Here is a 26,388-nt window from a genome sequence, read left to right on the forward strand (position 1 = left end):
AATGAGAAGATTTTATAGGTTTTAGAGAAGAGAAGATACAACCCATGAGAAAAACAAATTTCAGATTGTAAACAAAAAAAAAAGAAAGACTAATTCTAGTTTGTTACAAAATAATCACGATGCTGGTGCCACATATTAACTGTTCATTGTCTCATTCCACACTAACACATCCTATGTTATAATTACTATTTATTTGGGTTAAATATATTGCTGTATTTTCTTTTCCTATGATGCCTATTCTATTTTCTTAAAATTAGTCATTATCATTTTTATTTTCAATAATACCATATAAAAGTTGAATTCAACATTGGCCACATTACCTTTTTATGCATACAAAGTCTAGGTTGAGATTTTTTTTAATGTATTTCTTTACTTGTGCTTGTTCTTGCAATTAAACTCAAATTTTGAGTAACTCCTAATCAATTTTGATGAACCAGATTCAATTAATTCAACCAATTTTTTTTGAGTGAATCATCAACTTTGGTGCAAGATGATTATGGCTGCACAATGACAATGAAGAGAAAAAAATATAAATTTGGGAAAGAAATTTGAATTAGTGTTTGATGAAAAATAAAGGAAGAAGAGAGTTTCTGCAGAGTTTCTCTATGCTCTCAAATTGAACATGATTCTTTGCAGCTGCAATCGTTCCAAAATTTTCTACTGAAATCGTTTATGAATGTGACAAAGTATTTGTTACCTCCATTCGAATCCACCTAGATCTGACGACATACATCAGAGTATATGATTTCAAGGATTTCTTTTTGCATCCTTGTTGAAGTTGTTCTTGTGTTGCTTCGCCTACACACATTCTCACACTCTTCTCTTGGAATTTCGATCTCTTGTAACCCTAAAACCTTATTTCTTATTTTCAACTCTCTGATGTCATTGAAGTTGAAATGGCTAAGTCGATAGTGTCATATCCATATCTCTTCTAGTTGTAGTTGTAAGGATGTTGTGCTCCACCGTATTAAGTTAAATCTTGAAGGTTTTATTCTGATACATATGAGTCTTCAAGATTAACCTTCCACTTGAATCGGAAACTCTCATCATCTTGTCTACGATCGACACCTTGTAGTTATTTTCGACCAACTTCCCTACGCTAAGAAAATTGCTCTTCATGCTGGTATGTACCACACATTTGAAATTACTGACCTTTTTCCATCTTTCCTCATAATCATAACATCACCAGTACCTTCAATTGCTAGAGTGTTGTCATTTTCAAATTTCACCATGTTCTTCATTGATTGTCTAATGTTAGCAAACCAATATTTCCTTCCAAACATGTGTGATGAGCATCCTGAGTCCAAGTATCATTGGTCCTTAAATCTATTTTCATCTCTTGTTGTGACCATTAACATTATCTCTTCCTCTTCTTCATGTTTCTCAAGCTTTGCATCACTTTCTTGATTCTTCTATTTTTTTTGGAGAATCACTAGAATATTGACCATACTTCTGAAAATTGAAACACTGAATGCGGCTTTTGTCAGGTTTTCGACCACCACATCTTCCTCTATTTACAGCACCACCCTTTGATTGCTTTTGTATTAGGTTTTTCTCTTATTCGACCAACTTCCTTCTTGTTGATTTCGACCAGTCAAATTGTTGTAGCCTCTTCTATCTTTGTTGTCATTCTAACTTCTTTTCCTTTCTTTTGCTGACTGAGCCTACAAAGCCACATCGTTCTTCAAATTACCTGCAGCTCTTTCAGCCTTTATTTGTTCATGAGATTCAAGTGTTCCTTGAAACTCTTCCTTTCAATGTTGACAAATATTTCCACTCTTCTATGGCTAGCACCATGTGGTTGAACTTTGGAGCCAATGAACTCAAGATCTTTGCAACAATTGATCTTGATGTCAATACTTCTCCACATACTTTGATTTGATTCACCAGTTTTATAACCCTAGTGGCGAAATCAGTTATACTTTGAATTTCTTCCATCTGAAGTAATTCATACATTCTTTTGTGAGTTTTTAACCTCACATCTTTCACCTTTCTACGCCTCTAAAAGACTTTTCTAAAATTTCACAGGCTTCTTTCGCTGATTCAACATCACCCAACTTCTCAAAATTATCTGGATCAACACATTGATGAATTATAAAGAGTGCTTTATGATTCTTCTTCAATTTTTTTTGTTCATCATTTTCTTCATCCGTTGCGCTTTTTGCAAGCGGTGTTACTATTTCTTTCACAAGATCCCAAAGATCTTAGTAATAGAAAATCATCTTCATCTGCTAGCAACAATTCTAATAATTTTAACCCATCGGAATTGGGAAACTCAGCGAAAAATGCTCATTTAGATGATTCATTATCATTGTAATTTTCTTCCAAGAATCGCTTTGTGAGTGCTCTAGATACCAGATGTTGGAATTAAATCCAAATTTTGTGTAGGGTTAATACCTATTTTCACCCCTGCCATATGGGGTGTATTTGAAAAACCCCCCTGCGAAAAAAAAAGTTGCAATTATTACCTTAACAAATTTTAAAAGTTTCAATTTGGACCTTTAGCCAGCCACATCATCCAAAAATTTGACGTGGCAACTTTTTTTTAATTTATTATTATTATTTTAATTATGTGGCTGGCTTATGTGGCATTCTTTTTATTTTTAATTTCATTTTATTCCACATGGCATTGTTATTATTATTATATTGTTTAGTTTTAAAATGTTAAATATCAAACATTAAAAAACTGGTCCCATGAGGGCTCGAACCCAAGAACCATATCACCCTTCACAAACACTTAACCACTGGGCTACAACTTGTTTTACGTTTCAAAGCTCCCTTAAAAACTATATACTAACTATTCTCTTCGTTATTAAAAATAATACTTAATGTTTACATTATTAATTAATATTAATATTATTAGTTAATAATTATTAGTTATTAGTTAATATTTATGAGTTAATGTTAATGTTATTAAATAATATTAGTTAAATTATAAAATAATAATTAATATTTATTTTACTGTTTAACATAATTAAATTATAAAATATAAACTAAAATAACTAATTTTAATTAATATTAGTTTATATTAATTTAATTTAGTTTAATTTAATTTATATTTTATAATTAATACTATTTTAGTTTATATTTTACGGTTAACATTATTAATTAATATATGTTTATATTAATTTAATTTAGTTTATATTTTCTAATTAATATTAGATTAAATCAATTTAACATTTATGTTTAATTTAATTTATTTTTATTAAATTTATTTAATATTATTTTAATATTAACGTTATATTTAAGTTAATTAATTTAATTTAAACAATTTTTATTAATATTTATATTTAATTTAATTTACTATTAACGTCATTAATTAATATTATTTTATATTAATTTAATTTAGTTTATAATTTAATTAACTCTAACAGTAAAATAAATATTAATTATTATTTTATAATTTAGTAATATTAATTAATAATATTAACTATTAATTATTAACTAATAATATTAATATTAAATAATAATGAAAATAGTAATTAAACTAAAATTAATAATGAAACGTTAACAACAACTATTATAAAATAGCTAAGTTAACTCCGTAGCATAATGTGGTGCCCAGCTGAGTGGTAATGTGTTGGACGTATCTTGATTTGGTTCATGGGTTCGATCCCTCATGGGACCAGTTTTTTAAGGTTTGATATTTAACATTTTAAAACTAAACAATATAATAATAATAAAAATGCCATGTGGAATAAAATGAAATTAAAAATAAAAAGAATGCCACATAAGCCAGCCACATAATTAAAATAATAATAATAAATTAAAAAAAAGTTGCCACGTCAGATTTTTGGATGATGTGGCTGGCTAAAGGTTCAAATTGAAACTTTTAAAATTTGTTAAGGTAATAATTGCAACTTTTTTTTTCGCAGGGGGGTTTTTCAAATACACCCCATATGGCAGGGGTGAAAATAGGTATTAACCCTTTTGTGTAATTCCTAATCAATATTGATGAACAAGATTCAATTACCCCAATCGAAATCCCTTGCTCTTCACTCTTCACTTGAGTGAATCATCAACCTTGGTGCAAGATGATTATCCATACATAATGACAATGGAGAAGAAAAGAAAATATAAATTTGGGAAAGAAATGTGAATTAGGGTTTAATAGAAAATAAAGGAAGAAGAGATTTTTTGCAGAGTTTCTCTCTACTCTCAAAATAAAGGATCGCCTTAGTATTAATAAAATGAGGAGCGTGGACAGGCTCCCAATGAGCATCATAAATATGTTTCTCATTAAGGGTCGTACACCTCGTCGGCCTAAAACTTTGGACATATCGTACGATCTGCTGGTAAGAGACACAGTCCTTGGTATTCAGATCACCGTCTTTAAAGATGCAGGCCTTGGTCCCCCTGTCGAAATGGTGATATTGTGCCATTCTAGAAGAAACCTGCACTGGAGCTCGATCGTCATAACATCGTCTACCTCGAGCTCGACAGGCTCGAACAAGGTCGTCATTGTGGCATGGGTGAGAGGTCTCACTATGAAAGATTTGTCCTTAAAATGTTAGACATAATCCATATATATATTTGTAACAACTTCTTCGGTTGTTTAAAGGACACCCAACTTTGCTTCCTCGCAGCACCACCTTGGCATTGTAGATGAAAAACTCTAAGAAACAGGGGCACAGTGGCACCGATCTTAAGATAATGACAGACAAGCTCGAACCCCCGTAAGAAGGCGAGCAAGTTCGAATGGAGTTGCGAAGGAGCCAACTGCAGTTAGTTGAAGACGCTCATTTGTAGATTAGTGAAAGGCATTCTCATCCCCACATCCTTGAACGCAAACTCGTACATGGGAAAACGGCTCCCTAGGTAATCCGAGCATATCCTTTGGTGAGGCTTCGGAGCGAAAGCCCTCCACGACTCCTTGACCCTTTCGTCTACATCCTCGACTATGTTAAAAGTCTCATCGGGAGCCATGACAAAGTGCGAAGCTATATTATGGGATCGGGCGCCACCCAATCATAGAAACGCCTTCTAGGAACAGGTTTCATTTCATGCTCAACGAAAACACCTCCTTTCCCATGCTCGTCAAGGCCTTTCTCGACAATATCATTCTCAGGACGATCGTTAGCCATTTTACCTAAAATGCTGATGAAACAATGAATTCGACTAGAATCAAATCCACCCTTCCACCGTAAATCAAGTGAAAGGGAGAGGAGGAGCCTCCTAACGCATAAAAAACTAAAACTCTGACCAAATAATAACATTGGCCCTCCCTGGCACATTCTTCGCGAACATCCTCGGGACGCCCATAGTCTAATCGGAAAGTGCATACGAATAATAATAAACTATCCCCAGCAGATTCATGAACTCCCATGGATAACCAAAGACCCCTCGTTTAAATCATCAAAGTTTAACTGAAATAACTCACAATCTCCTCGGGATAGTCATGTCATACTCGGGAAACACACAAAATCTTCATATATTTAAATGAGGAAACGCTAACCAACAGTGTCATAATGACACCTTAGCAACTGCCACGCGTAAAGATCTCTAGCGATGTTCCCCATTCAAAGGCCAATAAAGAGACTATACCCTTTGAGATTCTAATTACGATTCCCCATCTCCTCGACGACAGGATCCCTCAGGGCTCCCCGCGAGCTTATCCCCTAAATACCATATAAACCAACACCATTGATCAAGCTCCCCATCATAGCTCCGAGGGCATCCATCTCAACTCCAAAAACTTACCAAACCGAGGGTTTCACCTCGACTCACCTCCGGGAAATAAGCATATAGTTCCTCCGGCCAAGGGCTCAAGTGAAAACTTGTCGTCATGAACGCAATCTCAGAGTCTGCATGGTCCTCCCCGACAACCAAGATGATTCAAAGTCATTACTCCTAACAGAAGCAACAACTAGGGAGGCTCCTATTATGGACTGGGCCGAGCAGGCCCAAGGATAGGCATGCCCAATTCGAGGTCCAAGCCCAAACGTGTCTCCTTCCCTTGGTGATCGTTGGAGCTTCATCCCCACGTGCTCCACGAAGAGCACGTGGTCACCCACCAGTGGGAATCTCGGTCAGCATCTTCGAACCTTACGTCCTTTCCAACCAGGACATGAGTCATTTGCTGACTTTGCCATACCACGTGGAATCCTGGCAGTTTCCTATATTTTGGGCCTCCAACAATCTAGTCCAAAATAGGGAAACCTTGGCCCGGCGCTTGAGACTATAAATACTCTCTTTCACTAGAGGGTCGGGTATCCATTATTTATTCACTCTCACCTATTCTCCGTACTTGAACTCCTTTGCTCTCTTTATTAATTAAGCATTGGAGTACCTTATCAGGTACGATCAATACTTAAGGCTTCCTCTCAGCTTCTTCAGTGCTTGGAGTAACATAGGATGCAACTGTTATGGACTAGCCAAAGGACCAAGGTCCAATCCATTTCAAATCCACTCCAATTGACCCAAAGTGTAAAACCAGTTCACATGCTAATAACAAGGTACAATCTCTGATCTCCAGTTTCACTATACTCATCTTGAATCTTGAACTAACTTGGGTGTGAAAGTGCTAACCATGAAAGTCCACCCGGCAACATTGTAAAGGAGATTGGATCCATTGTTCAAGATAATTAGTTTTCCAAATGCATCCATATATATATATATATATATATATATATATATATATATATATATATATATATATATATATATATATATAAAGTAGAGTAATTAAGGTACAAGAGGAACCTGACCAAACCAATACCATAACAATAAAAAAAATCACAATAGAATAAAAGAATTAGGAACAAATAATGGGTTCTAATAATCCATATTCAACAAGAAAACATAAAAAAATAAAGCGGAGTGAATCAAACCACTCCAAAAGGAAAATAAGCTAGATCTTTCCCCATAGAAACCACAACAAAAACAAAAAAACTCAAAGAGAGAACCAATAACACTCCACTAAACAAACATGTCAAAGGCTACCAAACTACCATTTCTATGCAAGGAAGATGCTCTTATCTTCCCCCTATTATACTGTAGTAACCATACTTGTAAAGTCAATATCATTCTGGAATTTCCATAATGACAAAACAACAACATGCCAAATCATGACTAGATCCCCTCTAATTCTAGATACCCCATTCAAAGAAATAAAAAGAAAATATAAGCTCTCTAGGAAGAACTAGAACCCACTCTAACCATATAAATATATTATACCACAAAGATGTCACCAAATCACAAGTAACAAACAGATATACCACCAATTCAACCAATCATCTCATATAGAACACAAAAAACCCTCTGGAACAACAATAACTTATATTTGAACATATGAAACCTGGTGGGAATCTTATCTAACAAATGTTGCCAAAAGAATATAGTAACTTAAAAAATAGTCCATGCTACAAATGAGGGGTAAAATTAAGTCCATTCTATTGGAAGAGGATATATGAGGAAGATTGAAGTCTAGAAGAGTAGTGTATGCCAAGGCAAGCAAAAACACACCACCTTTGGCATCTCTCCAACACGGCCTATAGCGATCATAAGAGAGAATCACGTATTGAATTAAAAGGAAAATATTATCAACTACATAAATGTTATTCTTACACCAATTCTTACACCTACACCGTATGTACGGACGACACTGTTCATGTACGGACGACACTGTTCATGTACGACGTGAATACTATTCATGTACGGACATTTATTTTTAATACCTGAACGTGCATTAACCAACTTTATTACTGCATTAACCAAATTTTTACACTGCATTAACCAAGTTTGGTGACTGCTAAAAATTATTTTTAATACCTGAATGTTGCATTAACCAACTTCATTACTGCATTAACCAAATTTTTACACTACATTAACCAAATACGATGAACAGTGTCTGGTGTAAGTATTTGGTGTAATAAATGGTGTAAGAATAACATTACTCTATCAACTAACTCATGATCATACACAAAAAGAGATCTCCTCCAATGAAGATCGCAGACAAACAACCTCATTAATCCATCCCCAACCTTTGCACTCTATCAAGGTTTCTATTTATGCAGATCTAAAGAAAGCATTTTTTTACTCTGAAGAAGTCAAATTATATGCATCACATGTTGAACCAAAGATATATAGTATCTGAAGATCAGCAAAGTCTAAAGACATACATCGTTTGAAGCAAACAGAGTGTGTCATAAGGAATGACTCTGCAACCTCTGTTCCAAAAGTTTTTTTTCTTTATCTAATCAAAGATCGTGATAAAGAAAATTTCAGTCCTGAAAACAAAAAAGACTCTGAAGCCTCTGTCTAACCAGGTTCCAAAGACATACTCTAACTTCTGATCAAGCTTCAACTAATTCTATAAGAAGCCTCTGACTCAATAAGTTAAGTATAAAGATGATATTAACTTTAATCCAGCTTAAAAAAACATTTATGAGAAGTCCCTGACTAGAAGATATCTTGAAAAAGATCTCGTGAAAACGATACACTACTTTATGTCTATTAAAGAGAAGGTACTATCGTCAGTATCTTCACTCTCACGTCTTTTCAACTGCTTTGCGCTGGAAATGACACTCTACTTTGCTCCTCTCAACATCTTTATAGTAGATGTGGAATTAACTTCATTATACTTTATTCAAGCTAAAGTATGGCAAAGACTACTTCTGTTGTTTGAAGATTCAATCTTTCCCTCTCTAATATATCTATTTCTCAGTAGCTATTTAAAGAGAAAATAAAAGATTGAATATACAAAGATGGGGAATACACACAAAAAAATTCAACCAGAAGTGTGAAAAGAATATAGGAGAAAAAGAGAATTGAGTAAGATATATTCACATATGAATAAAAGACTCAAAATAGAGAAAATGTGAATATGATCTAGAGATCAATAGAACAGTAAGGCACAATCATGAAGATTATTTGTACAAGAAGAATAAGAAGAATGAAGACTTCATTCTTATGCACTTAGGAGTAGTCATTTTATATCATGTTCAAAGTGTAAGCTTTTTTGTGTCTGCTTAACTAAGAAGCATTCATATAAACACAATGGTTAGTATCATATTTTATTGTTAAAATAGTCTAAAGTCTCTTCCATGCGTGCTTTAGAAAGGAAGTTCTGAATCGACGTGTTTAGGCAAGGAAGTCTTGATCTAGGTTTTTTAAGCTAGGTTACTTTAGTAGGAAGTGTCTTTAAGGATTGATTGAGCAAGGAAGTTTCTTGTTTAGGGACTTGAGCAGAAGTCTAATTCTAGGTTGATTGAGCAAATTGTAATTAGGTTCTGAATATAGTGAAAAGCTTTTATGGGACAAGGGGACTAGACTATTCTCGGATGGAGAGGAACTAATATAATTTTTGTGTGTGCTTTTACTTATTGCTTCTATATTTAATCTTTTCGTTGCTACTTACTTTTGCTCAGAATCTGAACTTGGTCAGATTCAAAAGTTGTCGTTCTTGGAAGTAAAAGTTTACCAGATACACAATTCAACCCCCCCCCCTCTTGTGTATTTTTCTCACCTTCAGAGTCGTTATTTCCCTTATTATCTTGGAGAGAGATGTGGGAATAGGCTCGGCCGATTTAGGTTTTTCCAGTCCTGGGCGTGACATGTTAAAACTTTCAAAGCCTAAGTCTGGCTTGTGGACTATCATATGCTTATTTTTAGGCATAGGCATGGCATTTTTGAACGCTTATTAGACCTATTAGCCTACATAAAAGCCTATTTTATTTGAACATTTGTAAATAAGCAATTTAACTAATATTTAAATAGACTAACAAATTAAAAGATCAACGAGGCAAAATTCTTATTTGCATTGACTTATTCAAGTCTACCTATTACATAAATTTTGTGATACTATTTATTTGAGAGAACTTATGAAAATAACTTATGACATTGTTCATTAGGTTTTTTCAGTTAATTTTCATAAGTTCTTTAAAATGATTAAGCTTGATTTTTGGATTTTAATTCAAAGTACAAATATAATATAATAATAATAAAATTATTCATATGTATTTAAGTAGGTCGACCTGATAGGCTTAAAAGGCTTTTTCATAACATGTGGCCTAACCTTTTTAGTTAAATAGACTTGTAAAAAAACCTAGGCATTTTCTATTTAAAAGAAGTCTAGCATAAACTCAACTTGTCTAGGCTAGATCGTAGACTCCTATTAGTTGGCATGACATATTTCCACCTATACTTGGAGAACATGACATCCTTCTTTGACTCTCCTTCTCATACTAGTAAGAACACATAATTCCCCATTTTTTTCCTAAGTGGTTTCGTCCAAGTCCTTCATAGAGCGGACGACTCGACTAAAGGGCCAATATTGTAGACAGTGGATGTACGCTGTGATAAATGGGCGTACGTTGTGACTAATGGGTTATGTGTCCTATTTTTCTACCCTAGATGAATCTCGTGCTGCCTCTTGTGAATCCTTTATATATATATATATATATATATATATATATATATATATATATATATATATATATATATATATATATATATATATATTATTTCTTTTTGAAAAATTGTTTCTAAAGTTCAAAATATAAAATCGATTTATAAAAATTAAATTATTCTAAATCGATTTACAAATAAAACTTGATTCTAAATTAATTTTAAGTTGAATTTAAATTACTTTAGCCGCGATATTTTATCAAAAATAATAATTAAAAATTAAATTAAATATTAATATAAATTAGTTGGATATAGTTCATTAACAATGAGCACTTTTAAAATAACTTTATAAACGAAAATTAAAAAAAAAAAAATTATTTCTTTTTGAAAAATTGTTTCTAGAGTTCAGAATATAAAATTGATTTTTAAAAATTAAATTATTATAAATCAATTTACAAATAAAACTTGATTCTAAATTAATTTTAAGTTGAACTTAAATTACTTTAGCCGCAATATTTTATCGAAATAATAATTAAAAATTAATCGAATATTAATATAACTTAGTTGGATATAGTTCATTAACAATGAACACTTCTAATATATACACACATACAAATTACAAACTCAATTCCAAATTAGAAAAAAAAAATTCTAATATGCTACTCCAATAGTTAAAAGAAAAAATCTCAAGATAATAAACAATATAACTTCAAATATTTGAAGAGTTAATTAATATTCATGTATCCATCTATAAATAATAGAAGAAAAAAAATAAAAAAATAAAATATTATGCAGATATGTTAGTATAGTTATTACCCATTAATTTCAAACCTTAATAATTATAATCAGTAATTATGACATAAGATTAGTGAAACTACACAATGGACGGTTTACAATAGCTAGCACCAGCTCTAAAGCCAGAAGTTTGATGAAACGACGTCGTAAAAAGCAACAGTGTATTATTGGTTGACCGAGTTAAACAAAACGAAACCGCATTAAAAGGAAAGAGGTATATGCCGGAATATGTTTTGTTACAAAATAGAATTTGTTTTGTATTTTCTATTTTCTGATCCTATAAAATCTACTTCTTCTCTTTTCTCTCTCACACACACTGATCTATTCTTCATTCTTTATCATTTCTTCTTCTTACAGCAATATTATAGTTATATTTTCTTACACTTTCAAGGTTAGTTCATTTCGGTCTCTTTATATCGTTATTGTTTTCATAGTATTAACAACAGCATTGTCATTTAGATCTCATGTTGTATTCTTTGCATGTTGTTGTTTTCTCATGATTTTATGTAGTAGTATTATTTTGAGAGTATTCAATTGAAATCTGATCCTAAAAAATGCAGAAGAGCCTTTGAATATTTATATTTTTTGTGATATAGTTGCATGCCATGCATCTTTTACGTATCTGTTGTTGAGATTCAATTTTCAATGAGATGGTGTAACTGATGGTGTAATTATTATAGATTGATTCCATCTGATAATATCTTTGATATGATTATTTATGAAATTTGTATTCTTTCAAAACAAAGATCTTTCATTAATCAAATCTGATTCTTGGTTACATTTTTGTAGAGAAGGCAAGAAGAGAGGAAGATAAGGAGATTAGTGACTTTAGCTTGAAAATTCATGGCAAAGGAGGTGCTAAATGCACTTGATGTGGCGAAAACACAATGGTACCATTTCACAGCAATCATCATAGCTGGTATGGGCTTCTTCACTGATGCATATGATTTGTTTTGCATTTCTCTTGTTACCAAGTTGCTCGGCCGAATATATTATCATGTTGATGGTGCACCGAAGCCGGGAACATTGCCTCCGAATGTATCTGCGGCGGTAAATGGGGTTGCTTTCGTTGGGACACTTTCAGGGCAGCTTTTCTTTGGCTGGCTTGGTGATAAGTTGGGTAGGAAAAAAGTGTATGGAATGACACTCATGATTATGGTACTCTGTTCAATTGGTTCTGGCCTTTCTTTTGGACACACTCCAGGATCTGTCATGGTAACTCTATGCTTTTTCCGCTTCTGGCTTGGGTTTGGTATCGGTGGAGACTATCCGCTTTCGGCTACCATAATGTCGGAATATTCCAATAAGAAGACTCGTGGTGCCTTTATTGCTGCAGTGTTTGCCATGCAGGGGTTTGGAATTTTGGCAGGTGGTATATTTGCAATCTTTATGGCGGCTATATTCAAGGCCAAATTTGATTCTCCACCGTACGCGGTTGATCCACTCGGTTCAACCGTTCCACAAGCAGATTTCGTTTGGAGGATAATAGTGATCGTAGGAGCATTCCCAGCTGCACTAACATACTATTGGCGGATGAAGATGCCAGAAACGGCCCGTTACACCGCTTTAGTTGCTAAAAACACTGCACAGGCAGCGGCAGATATGTCTAAGGTTCTACAAGTTGAGATTCAAGCTGAACCAGAGATAGAAGTGAAGAAGAAATATGGCTTGTTCTCAAAAGAGTTTCTAAGTCGTCATGGATTGCATCTTCTTGGTACATCAGCAACTTGGTTCTTACTTGATATAGCATTTTATAGTCAAAATCTATTTCAGAAGGATATCTTCAGTGCAGTTGGTTGGATACCTCCTCCACAAACTATGAATGCACTTGAGGAGGTTTACAAAATTGCAAGAGCTCAAACACTTATTGCTCTTTGCAGTACGGTTCCAGGCTACTGGTTTACCGTGGCTCTCATTGACAGGATAGGAAGATTTGCAATTCAATTGATGGGATTTTTTTTCATGACCGTGTTCATGTTTGCTCTCGCCATTCCTTATGATCACTGGACTCATAAGGATAACAGAATAGGATTTGTGGTATTGTATTCCTTAACTTTCTTCTTTGCAAATTTCGGGCCTAATGCTACCACATTTGTTGTACCGGCAGAGATTTTTCCGGCTAGATTCCGTTCTACTTGCCATGGAATATCATCCGCAGCGGGAAAGCTTGGTGCTATAGTTGGTGCATTCGGGTTCTTGTACTTGGCACAAAATAAGGACAAGGCTAAAGCTGATGCGGGGTACCCTGCAGGTATTGGTGTGAAGAATTCTCTGATAGTGTTGGGTGTGGTTAACATTTTGGGATTCTTGTTTACTTTCTTGGTGCCTGAGGCAAATGGAAAATCATTGGAAGAAATGTCAGGTGAGAATGAAGAGGAAGTAGAGGAAATTGAAGCCAATGAAGAGTTGGAGCAAGTTAATTCTGATAACCAAAGAACAGATTCACTTGTGTAGATTTGAGTTTATTTATCTTGTTGTCATTGTAATAAAGCATTATCTTTCAATTTGTTTAGAGACACAAAAGCATTCCCTTCCCCTCTTCTTCTGTATTTCTTATAAATTTAGTCTGGGTCTTTTCAGGGGAACTAATGAACCATTAGTTATGCGAACATCAGTGTTAGAAATGGTGTTAAACAATTTGATTATGTAGTCATTACAATTTCAATACAGTTTTGCCCAATCACTCTGTTCAGTTTTCTTTTTTTCTTTAATTTTCTAATTTTTTTTACTGAGCTAGTGTTATCAAAAGAATTACATGGAGCTATATGAATATAAATAGCAAAGAACCAATATTCATTGTCTACAACAGTGCTTCTACTTTGACAATTTTTTATTTCCTTGTGAGTACTGACAAAGACGTAAAATGATTGATCCTTAAGCTACTAGTTGCGGTTGAGGTTTCAGACTATTTACAGCATATGCTTTCAGCACTAGTTCACTGGTACAAAACAAAACCAATTGAAACTTTTTCTATTTCATTAACTTGTGTCTTCCATTTGTGGTCAGCACAGAATAAGATTCTTTGAATGTTTTTAGTCCATCCTTTATGGCATCAACAGTCAAACTTTTATAAAAAATCACATTTGTATTCTTTTATCACCAGAAAATTCTGTGCCAATACACCTACTTCTAATTCTTCCTCGTATAAATTCTTTGGCTATTTGTGTCGCATAATGTTCTTTTTCCTTACATTTAGAAAGAGCATGGACAAGAACCAAAAAACTCTTATACACTACAATCATCATAAACTTAAGTTGGACATTTTGCTCATTTTACAACCATGATGAACTAGTTTCAAATACCGATGACAATTGTATTTTTTTTCATGTCATGTTCTTTGTTACAATCATGATAAAGTAGTTTCAAAAGCATCAACCAATAAATGCAGTTTTCGAAATTATCTACAGATATCAAAACATGATAAGATATCAAATTAATAACAACGGATTTTAGTATCCAAGACATGAATCCATAAATTCAAACTCATACAGTACAGTCAAGCAGACTGGAATTTACAACAGTAGCTGCTAGAAGCTTAAACCCATCACGGGCCTCCTGAATCCAAATTCATATTACTGGAGGTACATTTTTGTGGCTAGATGGGTTTTGTAACTTATAAAGCAAGGACGGATAATTGATTAAAAGTAAACGATTTTGATGAGAACATCAATAACTACATTAACATCTCAATGTGCTCGGTCCCTCAGCACCTCAAGATCCATTTCTGTGGGATCAGTGGCTTGGATTTCATAATGGACACCATCTAGCTCGCGTCTAAACCTTTCTTTAGTTGTGGCATAGAGCATCTTGGCGCGGATTCGAGAAGTTGAAGGAGACCTGGTCAATAGCAAGTAATCAATAACCAAGAATGATAATCTCAGTGGCAGAATCATAGAGAAAGTAGAATAACTTCCAGCTCAAGTTTGTCCTTTACAAGAACAAGAGGAGGAAACAACTCCCAGTAAGACATTTGTTTACTAAGCAAGACAGCAATTAAACAATAGAAAATTGTTAAAATATGTTATTAGGAAGTAGCAACAGCAAAGATGCGATTCAAACAAAATATTGACAACTATTTAAAGAGTAGTTTTTTTATAGACAATCAGATTGAAAATTGTGCTGGCCACCGAGTGCTTAATCAATTCGACAAGAAAAAAATGAAAGTATGACTTACTACTATTTTGGTTAATGAATTAAACATGAACAATGGCAAAGACTACTGTTTCCTTCCAGAGCCCATCAACTTGTTTCCGTCGAAAACTTGGGAGATAGAGAGGGGAAGAGAGTCCCCCATTGAATGGCCCATGGCATCTTGGTGATAATATTAAATGACGAAGGCTACCCTATCCTCTTTCTTGAGGAACACTATGTCATCACACGCAAATATTTGGCTCTATAAATAGAATCTTATGAAATAAGAGGAATTGAAACATTTGAAGACACCTAAATGTTATTTACATTAAAATCTAAAGTTACAGCTGGACAAATTAAACTCTAACCTGCCCCAAACAATCAGAAAAATTACTCTTAATATGGTTAAACTGAAGCATGAAGATGTTTGACAGTGTTTTACTTGTCACACACACTATTTCATTCTAGCATAACTCTCAGCTACTTAAATGCGCTTGGGAGAAAATACTCATGAAAAGTATACATCTGACAGCTGCAACTAAAATGGATATGGGGTAATTTGAAGCACATGGAGTTAAATATTACAATCCTTCATTCTAATCTACAACATTTAGTAAAATAAAAAAACCAACATTACATCAAAACAATAAGACAATAAATTTAGGCCAAGACAATGAAATAATACATATAGCTGCTTAATCAGAAAACGCGCAAAAAAAGTCTCTTTTGACATACTCAAATTAATCACATGGCATAGTTATTTAGAAACTGCAAAACATATATTCAGTGCATGAATCATAATATAATAATATGCTACTTGCACAAAACAATGCATAATAGACGTCTTAGGGGGAATTGGTAAGGTATCAAATTGGCACCAGAGCCGTCTTTGAGGGCGTGCAAAGCGGACTATCGCACATGGCTCAAAATTAGACATGGCTAAATTGTGGCTAAAAAGAGCCTCATAAAATATGTCATGACTAAACCATGGCAAAATAAGGCCAATATTTGTTTTGACACCGTTCAACTGTGACTAACCTACACAGAGCCTCTGAAAACATGGTTCGGACATCAATAATCATTATATTTTGATGTAAAATTTAAAATAGAGGAAACAAAAAAAGAAGAAAAAACTAACCATGCAATGAAGAAGATTTTGCTCTTTTGACAATTCTCAGAAGTAACAAAATCATAATCAAACACAGCATATCTACAATCATTCTCAGGCAAAGAAGCAGCAAAATCATCATAGCTCTCAGCAGGACCACCAGTCTTCTCAACTACAACCTCTCTTTTCTTCTCATCAACCTTAAAGATAACATAACGATGAACCTTCTTCTGCTTCAATTCCATGAAAGTACTCTTGCTGTTCTCATCAACACCCATGCCAGATGAAGCATTTGGCTGCAATCATAACTCAAACATATCAAGTCAGAAAAACCCTAAACGATCGATCAATCGGTGAACCCAATCTAGAAATAGCAAAACTCGGAATAATAAAAAATAGAGAAAATCAATGACGATTAGAGAGGGTTTTTTATTTTACCCGGCTTAGACCTCTGAAAGACATGGAAAGAGTTGAAGATGCTGAAGCAACTGGAAGGTATGAAATTGAGTAATTTTAGAGAAGAGAGTTTGGAGTGGTTTTATAAATAATAAAATAGTTTAGAAAAATTTATAACATGATAAGAGTGGGGCGGTGCGTTGAGGCAACGCTAACGAGAACAGAATGAATTGAGGGAGTGTGAATAATGCATTAGAAATTAAGATTCTTCACCGCCCCATGGGCCCACTTTTGTTCACTGCTTGGGTTAGCACTTCAAAATCCACGTTCGATTCGCTGCATATAAGAATATAAGATTAATTTGCTATTATCATTCAAAAAATGTTGAAGCTTGAGAAACCTTATTATAAATTTCTGATCTATATATTTATTCAATTCAAAACTTAAGCTTAAAACTGTTTTGGCTTCTCAATATATAGAGGTGTTTTGGGTAGTTGGTTGAGTTGTAAGAAAGTTCTAACCAACTCTTAGTAATCAAAATTAATTAGACGAAACTAAATTACAAAGATAATATTTTATAAAAAAAAGTTAAATGATTGAAAGTTAATACTTGTAATACTTCTCCTCGGTGGTTGTAGTGGCAACGGGTTTATTTAATGTGTCGGCTATTCGTAAAGTAACATGAATAGGGATGCAAATGGATATCTATTATGATATTTGTGTTTACTCCGTTAGATAAATATGATATATCCGTTAAACGAATAATCTGTGGGTTTTAAAGTATCCGTGATTATTTACAGATATCCATAGATAACACTTTTTTTTTTTTAAATTATGTTTTGAAAAAAAAATATTTTCAGTTTCTTTTAAAGATACAAGACATTATTATTACATAACATTCATACAATTCTCTCTTATTTTAACAACAAAATTTTATCAAATTAATTTCCTTCATTTTCACCAAAGCATAATATCCAATACAATTCCTTTTTAACAAAATAAAAAAATAATGATATTGTGATTGTGAGTTATTGTGGAAGAGCGAACGGCGGATGAGTAGAAAAAATGACATTAATTGGACGGAAAAAGAACGGTACTGGTTGGTTGAACAGTGGAATTGTTGAAGTGAGGCATGGAGTATAGAAGAAACTTAAATATGAAATGACCAATAAGATTTGTACAGAATATAAATGTTTTCTTCAAAGAAAACTTTAAAAAAAAATATGAGGAGACTATGTTTTAGGTTTTTAGTAGATGAAACGATAAAGTATAATGAAGTAATAATATTTAATTAATTTTTATAATTTATTAACGGATATGGATATCCGCGGGCATGGTACCGTTAAATTTGTATCCATATCCATTAATAATCAGGTATTTAAATAGCAATTTATTTTATCCATGCATATCTATTAAACTATTCGCCCCGTACCTGTGACAGATTTTATCCGCGAGTTTGGATATTTTTGTCATCCCTAAACAAGAATAGGTTGGATAAGTAGTTTTTTAATGTCACTGTTTCTCTAACAAAATGAATATTTAACTAAATATGTTTTTTGCAAGCATGAAGGACAATTATGTCTAAATCTATAACACTTAGTATGTTGCATAACATATTAGGAGAATAAGAGAAACGTGCAATTCATATAGCAACGACTATAATCATAGGAGTTTATAGGTGGTGTGCAACTGTCATGTAATTGGTCTATGCATTTAGAAATTACAGTTGTTAGTGAGGTTTCTTGCTAGGGAGCATTGATACATAATGTAGGGCTAAGCACCTTTGTGGGAGACACACTATTTGTCCACCTAAAACCTTAAGGTGATACGTGAGTGAGTTCTCCCACTTATAAATGCTAAATTCATTCCTATTCAATGTGGGACTATTTCCCCACTTACTCACACTTGCATTATTATTCTTACACTCCTTTTAAGTAAGAGTCCACAATGCTCCTCCTCACACTTGAACCGTAGTTGACACCTTGCAACGGGACACCGTTTCCTGGAATTTTCGATACAAGTGAGTCAGTCCCTTTTTTGAACCAAGCTCTGATGCCATTTGTTAGGGGAATTTTTCACTAGGGAACATTGATACATAGTGTTGGACTAGACATCTTTGTGAGAGACACACCACTTATTCACCCAAAATCCTAAGGTTTTAGGTGGACAAGTGGTGTGTCTCTCACAAAGGTGCCTAGTACTACACTATGTATCAATGCTCTCTAGTCCCTACATTATTCTAACAACAGTCACTATCGGCATTGATTGTTCGTTAGTTTTATTTGTACATTATATTATTTGATTTATCGTTTATTTGCATCATAATAGAACATGAAGCCATTTTATCTTCTTGTGATTGTCCTCTTCTGACCATGTGAAGACTTAGTAGAAATATGCAGAAGACTGAAGGATTGCAACTGATAATTCCTCTTGTAGCAAAGGATATTCAAATGGCCTCTCAACAACATTAACCATCTTAGGAAGCTTTCCAACGTCTTTGATGATGCTTCTCTCAAAGACTCCCATGCATGAAGTCTTCTCTAACGCCTCTTTAGTATTCCTCTATAAAAGGAGTTGAAGAATCTTGGAGAAAACACAACATTATGCCTTAACAATTAAAGAGTTCTTGTTCTATCAAAGTATTGCACAAGCTACACTTAGAACTTCTTATCAATTGTACATTCTCAAAAGTTCCTAAGTCTTAGAGTCTTTTTGTGTTGTATTTTATTTACACTTATGATTGTATATTAAGTGTAAATCGGAAACAATCTTTTATTTGTAAGATAGGTTGTTAGAAGTATCTTTCTTGTTGCTTGAGAATTTGAAGTCTCTTACTTGTCGCTAGAGCATTTGAAGTCTTTTGCTTGTTGCCTGAGTATTTGAAGTCTCTTGCTGGTTGCTTGAGCATCTGAAGTATCTTGCTTATGTGCTTGAGCATTGAAATCTCTTACTTTTGTGTTCAAGCATTTAGAAGTCTCGTGCGTGTGTGCTTGAGTATTTGTAATAAGATGTCATAGTGAAAATCTCTTGGAAGTAAAATGCAACTGGACTACTCATGGTTTGTGGAAGGAACCAAAATATATCGTTTGTGTTCTTCTTTACCTTGAACTTTTATTCCCCTGCTATCATTGGACTCTGACTCATATTCTAACATTGTGTTCAGAATCTGGTATGAGTATTTTAAAGAAAAAAGAAGAAAAAGTTAACACAATTCAACCTCCTTTCTTGTATTTTTCTCACCTTCAACACTTTGAATACACTTGAACAAGTAAATCTAAAATAAAATCTGATGTATAAAAATATTCTAAACTCTTATAAAAAACATGCTATAGAAATCAATGGCGAGGAAGTCTATATATGTGTGCTCAATTCAGCGTCACTCAAAGATTCTCTCAAAGGAGAGCTCGCGAGCAACAACTCAGCCTAGAAATTCTGTTCCCAAAGGAGAGTTGGGGGCATAGATCAACTTGAGAGTTCAACCTTGAGCATAACTCATCTCGGGAGCACAACTTTGTCTTGAGCGCAACTCGATCAGAAGATCGGCCTTGAATATAATTTTAGGAAGCTCGACTGTAAATATATATTAAATGAAAAGAAAAAAATATAAGTCATAAACAGATGAAGCATGTTAAGAATATTACATGAGGTAGTGGATACTAGCCTTGATCAAGACCGACAATGGGACGTGGCAATAAAGGGAGAGTAACATATACAATTGAGGTGATGAAATGGTAAGAAATGAAGTATTTAAGTTAACTTAGTTGATAATTGTGCAAAGACATCAGAATACAGAGACGCGAGTTTGAACCCGTGACATCTCACCTGTTCACCTTTAAATGATGAAATTACAGCCGCTAGATTATTTGACAAAAAAAGAGAAAGATTTGAGAAAATGTTAAAAAGTGAAGTGGTAATAAATTAAATTAATGAAAAAGAATTGAGTATTTACACAAAGGCTTAGAGAAATGAGTCAGACGAAAGAATATCTCATGTTAGTGTCCACCTAAAAAGTTATAATAATAGTAAAGAAAAAGAGAAGAAGATAGTACACTTGATGTGACAAAACCAAAAAAGTCATCATTTAATAATAATTTAAAAAGTGAAAATTTACTTTAGAGATCAATATGATGATAAATAAAAAAGGAATGATAAGGGTAAGAACAATGGACTTGACTAAATGTGTCAATCACTTAAATTTTTAAAAGAAATATAATTTAGGTTTGAAAACTCGCTGAAATTAAACTATCAATATGGGGATTGATAGTGAACGATCTATGCTTTCACAAGCTTGGCACTTTATTCAATGTGGATTGTAATGAATCAGTCTAATGAGAAACAAATATCTATGCTTTCACATGATTGATACTTGGTGGAATGTGGACTAACATGGAGTGATTTGATGAAAAACAAACGCAGACACCTTAGCAAGCGTAATACTTTGTGGATTGTAGATAACATGGCTTGAAATGATGATAAACAAACGACGACGCCTTAAAAGACTTTGACATTTGGTGAGTGTCGATTGTCATGACAATAGGGAAATGATGACTCTATGATACTAAATGTTGATGATAGTGTATTAGCGAACCTAAAGAAAACTTTGTTTTGGTAGTTTGCTTGGGATTCACGATGACACGCTTAACGTTTGATTGTACTAAAATTAAAGTAATTCTAATATGCTTCTTGATGATATACATACACTTTGAAAATAAACAAAATTTCATTATATTGAGCTGTGTAGGTATTTTGGGTCCGAATCCGCCCAAACCCGCCCAATGTCCACCCCTAGAAACATCGATACACTTTGAAAATATGCAAGACTATAGCCATATGTTCTCTTGCATATTTTTGAAGTGCCCTTTATTAGAACCTAGTTTCAATTATTTGTTACTTTTTTTCCTTTCTTTGTCCTTTCTATCGTGTAAACCCAAACTAAACCAGCGTCATGTTCCTCTTGGTGCCTCCGTCGTAGTTGCAGACAGTTTTCAATTCTCCTAACTAAACCCACCTTTCACCATATCCATTTCATCTCACGTATTTTCTGCTTCTCAGCACGCATCATCCCCAATCTCTCTCTGGTTCGCACACGTCGCTTGACTTCAACATTGACAGTATCGAAATGGAGAAAAACGAAGAAACTCCTCTCTTCTGGTTCGAAACTTCCAACTCCGTCCGTAGCCGCCACCAATTTCAACCCGACGGTCAACTCTCAGTACGCCATTTCAATTCAATTCAACCATTTTCTATAATGCATACTTTAACACTAAACCACTCATTGCTCTTTCGTTACCCTAACAAATGTTTATGGTTTCTCTATAGGTAGTTCTTGTGGATGATTCTAGACCGTTATACCAAAAGGTTGCTGGATCTTTCATGAACAAGTTTTTCCCCTCTGGTTATCCATACAGGTACATTCAATTTTATTCTTTATTTTTACTGAAATTATGATGTAGTTGTAGTTATAGTTATGGCTTAGTTTTCAGGGATTCAATTTCATGTGTTTTCTTTGTAGTGTAAATGAAGGATATCTTAGATACACGCAGTTTCGAGCTGTGCAACATGTTACTAGTGCTGCAATGTCAGTGTTATCCACTCAGGTGCATTTTCTCATACAGTCTGAAAAATCTTAGTGAATAATGTAGATTCTTTATGGAGTAAAGGTTTAAAAATGGTATGTTATCGTGAAAACGGTATTAGAAGGTGCTGATATTTATACCGATGTTCTGATGAAAAAGAAATTGTGATTAATTCATACCACGACGACCAAATTCAGTATCACAACATCTATAAAGACCGAAATAGTGTAAGTCTTTACGCGACCATGACCGTTACTTAAAACCTTAGGTGTCACATTAGCTGTATCAAAATTAAATAAACATACATAAATGTATATTTGTTAGTCCATTTGGCCATTGAATCTGTATTTTCTTATAGTGTGTTTGGATATACGTTGGAATTGCCTAAAGCACGGTGAACTTTCACATTAATACAAAAGCTTAGTTTTGTAGCTTCTCAATTTTCACGGTAGCATACGCGCGAATAGAGTATTGAACGCGTATCCAAACATACCATAAGTTAGTTTGGTCTTTGAATGGGTCTTTCGTTAGTCTGTTTAATCTATAAAATTACTAACAAAAGACACTGGGGATTTTTTTTTTGTTTTTGTAATTTTGATACTTTCAAAGACTATAATGACAATGCCTCACACATTTAAAAATCAAAATGGCTGATGAATGTTTAACCTTCTTTTTATTCATATTCTATTTGTTCCTAACGTAATAAAAATAGCAGTATGTACATCTGATTAATATTATCTGTGTGTTGTTGTGCAGTCACTGCTAATTGCTGCAGGGTTGCGGCCGACTCCTGCTCAGGCAACTGCTGTTAGCTGGGTAATTTGATAATAATTTCTGTTGACAATTTCTTAGACTGGTAATTGTGGCATAAGCTTAATATACCCTGTTTGTGTTACTCACATCCAGATTTTAAAGGACGGAATGCAACATGTAGGGAAGATAATATGTAGCAATTGGGGTGCAAGAATGGATTCTGAGCCTAAACGATGGAGGTTGCTGGGTATGCAGTTGAGCTAGAGCTTTTATTTTCATCCTACCCCTTTCTTCTCTTCTTATATTTGTTGTAATTTGCTTAGTGTACAAGCTGTCTTATTGTGATTAACTCTACATTTTGCAGCTGACGTGCTTTATGATTTGGGCATGGGCTTGGAAGTGCTTTCTCCGTTATGCCCACATCTTTTTCTTGAAATGGCAGGCCTAGGAAATTTTGCCAAGGTTTATATTTTTATAAGTAATAGCGCGTTATGACATTTGTGGCAATTTAAAGTTGATTCTAGGCTAATTATGTATTAAAGCCTATGTACTTCATTATTAAGAACTTTAGCATCTTATTCTAGATTCATAGTGAATATATAATTTTTTTAAACATATTAACGTCTCATTCTGTTGTTATGGAGTTAACAGGGGATGGCTGTTGTTGCAGCTAGAGCAACAAGATTGCCTATATATTCCTCGTTTGCTAAAGAGGGAAATCTCAGCGACCTTTTTGCTAAAGGGGAGGCTTTTTCGACTCTCTGTAATGTTGTGGGAATTGGAATTGGAATTCAATTAGCTTCTACTATCTGTGCATCAACGCAGGGAAAGGTATAGAGATTTTATTTGTTTGTTCTTTGGCTTAAGTGTTAGATTTAACTTTGGTTGTGGACTTGTGGATTATGCATTTTATCGAATCCTTTTAAAGCTGGTTCAATGCGACGTACCAATTTACTTGGAACAAAAGGAAAACAATTTTTAATTCTAGAAAAAATGGATAGTAACAGGGGAACAAATTTGTTCTGTAATATTGGACTTATGAGGGCACTCCAGATTTAAACTTCATGGTTATATTTACTGCTAGCACCAACAAGTTTGGGCCAAGTCTCTCTCTTCTATGGATCTTAACATGACTTGTTTGCTTAACTTAGTTACTTAGTTCATGGGCTCCAACAAAGCTATTTGGGTTGATTACACTTTACCCTCTAAGAATTTAACCCTGAACTCTTTTTTGTGTCATTTAACCATTCATTTTTAGTTAGTTTGACTTGTTAATGTGAACTGCAGCAATTTAACATTTTCAAGACCTAAGGCTATTAGTGTTAGTAAAAACTAAAATCTAAGTGAGGACACCTGCCTACACAAGTGGTAACCTGGGTCCGGCCCTGACCACAACCCCATTACTCAAAATGTGAAAGGAAACATTTCTTTTTTTACTTTACTTTCTAGAGATGCTATTAGGCATGCAGCATGCCTTGGTGAAAAATATATATTTTATTGATGATTTACAATCGATTTGTGAAGCCTTTTTTGTCAATTGTTTGAGGGTCGACTCCTTTCTACCGCTGGTCTTATATTATTAGTGTTTATTTGTATCAAAACTTTTTTACTCAAAAAATAAAGGAAGCAAATATTTTCTTCTAGTTATTTGTATAGAGATATTATTAATAATGTTGTAGAACTCAAATGCAAAACATACATTCTATTGATGATTCCAACTGATTGATTATGGAACATTTTGCGCCAGTTGGTCATTTGTCCTCTCCTTTCAGCTATACATATATACTCTGTGTCTGAAGAGATGAGAGCTACTCCTATCAATACTTTGAATCCACAGAGAACTGCAATGATAGTGACTGATTTTCTCAAGGTCTGGTTTGGACTATTTAGTAAACAAACTCTCCTTTCGTTTTTCCTTCCTTTATTTGAAAAAAATATTAGTGTTTGACTGTTAATTGAATTCCAAAACAGGCAGGAATCGTATCAAGCCCTGCTGACCTAAGATACAAGGAAAATCTACTTTTTCCTGTGAGACTCGAAGATGCTGGAAATGTAAGAGTAGGGAAGTCTTTACACGAGGTTATTAAACCATCGAAGCTTGTTGAATTAAAACAAGTATTCCCTAAGGAGAAGTTTCTTTTAAATCATGGGGGTAAATGCATGGACATGGTATTGAAACAAGATGCTAGTGGTGAAGATGCATTGAGAGGCTGGTTAGTTGCTGCATTTGCTGCACAAACTGAGAATTCTTCCCATGAGCTTAGTGCTAGTGTTCTGCAAGAAGCATACGACAAAATGAATGGAGTCTTTCCTGTGTTTTTAAAAGAATTACAAAGCAAAGGGTGGCACACTGATCGTTTTCTGGACGGAACTGGTAGCCGCTTCACATTTTAGTGTTTTTTATGAAAATCCCATATTGGTGTCAGTAAAGATTTTACTCATTATTTGAGAGATTTTGATGTACTCTTGGTGGAGTAAATTCAATGATTCATAATACATTAACTGTACATTTAGCTATTATTTTTAAGAATAGTATTTAGTTGTACTGTTTTTTTTCCTTCATGAGTATGTAAAGACTAACAATAACCCTGTTCCTTACAAACTGATACAGAATTTAATATTCATGTCCCTATAATTCTGCTCACATAATTTATTAGGTTCTATTTTAATTTCATTTCTAAGAGAATCTATTGACAAATATGTGTTAGAAAGTATGCTGTCAATAGTCTTTAGTCTCTATGATAAACAGGTGGGGTCAAAGAGGGATGATGTGTTTTGCCAAGGTCTCCCGGCCACTGATTTTCTCATGAAAAATATGCTGAAACACAACATTATCAAGCTGATGAGCCAGACCTTAAATCTCAAAAACTAATGTTGAGTATGGGTGAGGAAGGACACCTTTTCATCAGAAAATAGATTGCAACCTCAGAGTTCTCTGACAATACCACAGTTTGTTTAAAACACCTCAATAAATTTTAATATAATGCTCTTAATATTGTCCTCCTACTATACTTATACATTTTTTTTTGCTTGAGCATGGAACTGGAAGTGTATTTTATGGAAAACTCCTTCACCAAGATGAGGAAAACTCCTATCAATTTTTATTCATATTCATCATTTTATTCTTTCTATTTTCGAATGGACATCTCTTTAAAATTATTAAAAATTAAAGAATGAAATAAATTTTAATTAAAATAATAAAATTGAAAAAATGATTTGAAAGCACTACTGCTATTTGAAATAGAGTAAAAATAAATAAAGTTAGTAAAAAACTATAAATTC

At 33.8% G+C, this 26,388-nt stretch overlaps 3 protein-coding genes across 3 annotated transcripts; 2 read left to right on the top strand and 1 right to left on the bottom strand.

Annotated features, from left to right (window-relative positions):
* The first annotated feature begins 11,985 nt into the window (after positions 1 to 11,985).
* LOC131640095 (inorganic phosphate transporter 1-4-like) lies at positions 11,986 to 13,753 on the top strand. Its single transcript, XM_058910500.1, has one exon. It carries the CDS (start codon positions 11,986 to 11,988, stop codon positions 13,594 to 13,596), a length of 1,611 nt encoding a protein of 536 aa, XP_058766483.1. The 3' UTR covers positions 13,597 to 13,753.
* A 797-nt stretch (positions 13,754 to 14,550) lies between these two features.
* On the bottom strand, positions 14,551 to 16,979 carry LOC131640094 (actin-depolymerizing factor). Its single transcript, XM_058910499.1, has 3 exons — positions 16,820 to 16,979; positions 16,412 to 16,677; positions 14,551 to 14,979 (listed from the first exon to the last, which is right to left on the bottom strand). Exons 1-3 carry the CDS (start codon positions 16,841 to 16,843, stop codon positions 14,829 to 14,831), a joined length of 441 nt encoding a protein of 146 aa, XP_058766482.1. The 5' UTR covers positions 16,844 to 16,979; the 3' UTR covers positions 14,551 to 14,828.
* A 4,664-nt stretch (positions 16,980 to 21,643) lies between these two features.
* LOC131640089 (protein root UVB sensitive 2, chloroplastic-like) lies at positions 21,644 to 26,118 on the top strand. Its single transcript, XM_058910493.1, has 9 exons — positions 21,644 to 21,989; positions 22,097 to 22,185; positions 22,290 to 22,374; positions 23,110 to 23,169; positions 23,260 to 23,353; positions 23,471 to 23,568; positions 23,758 to 23,937; positions 24,854 to 24,976; positions 25,078 to 26,118. Exons 1-9 carry the CDS (start codon positions 21,897 to 21,899, stop codon positions 25,498 to 25,500), a joined length of 1,245 nt encoding a protein of 414 aa, XP_058766476.1. The 5' UTR covers positions 21,644 to 21,896; the 3' UTR covers positions 25,501 to 26,118.
* The last annotated feature ends 270 nt before the right edge of the window (positions 26,119 to 26,388 follow it).

Source organism: Vicia villosa, unplaced genomic scaffold (genome assembly GCF_029867415.1).
Source record: "Vicia villosa cultivar HV-30 ecotype Madison, WI unplaced genomic scaffold, Vvil1.0 ctg.002934F_1_1, whole genome shotgun sequence".
NCBI lineage: Eukaryota > Viridiplantae > Streptophyta > Magnoliopsida > Fabales > Fabaceae > Vicia > Vicia villosa.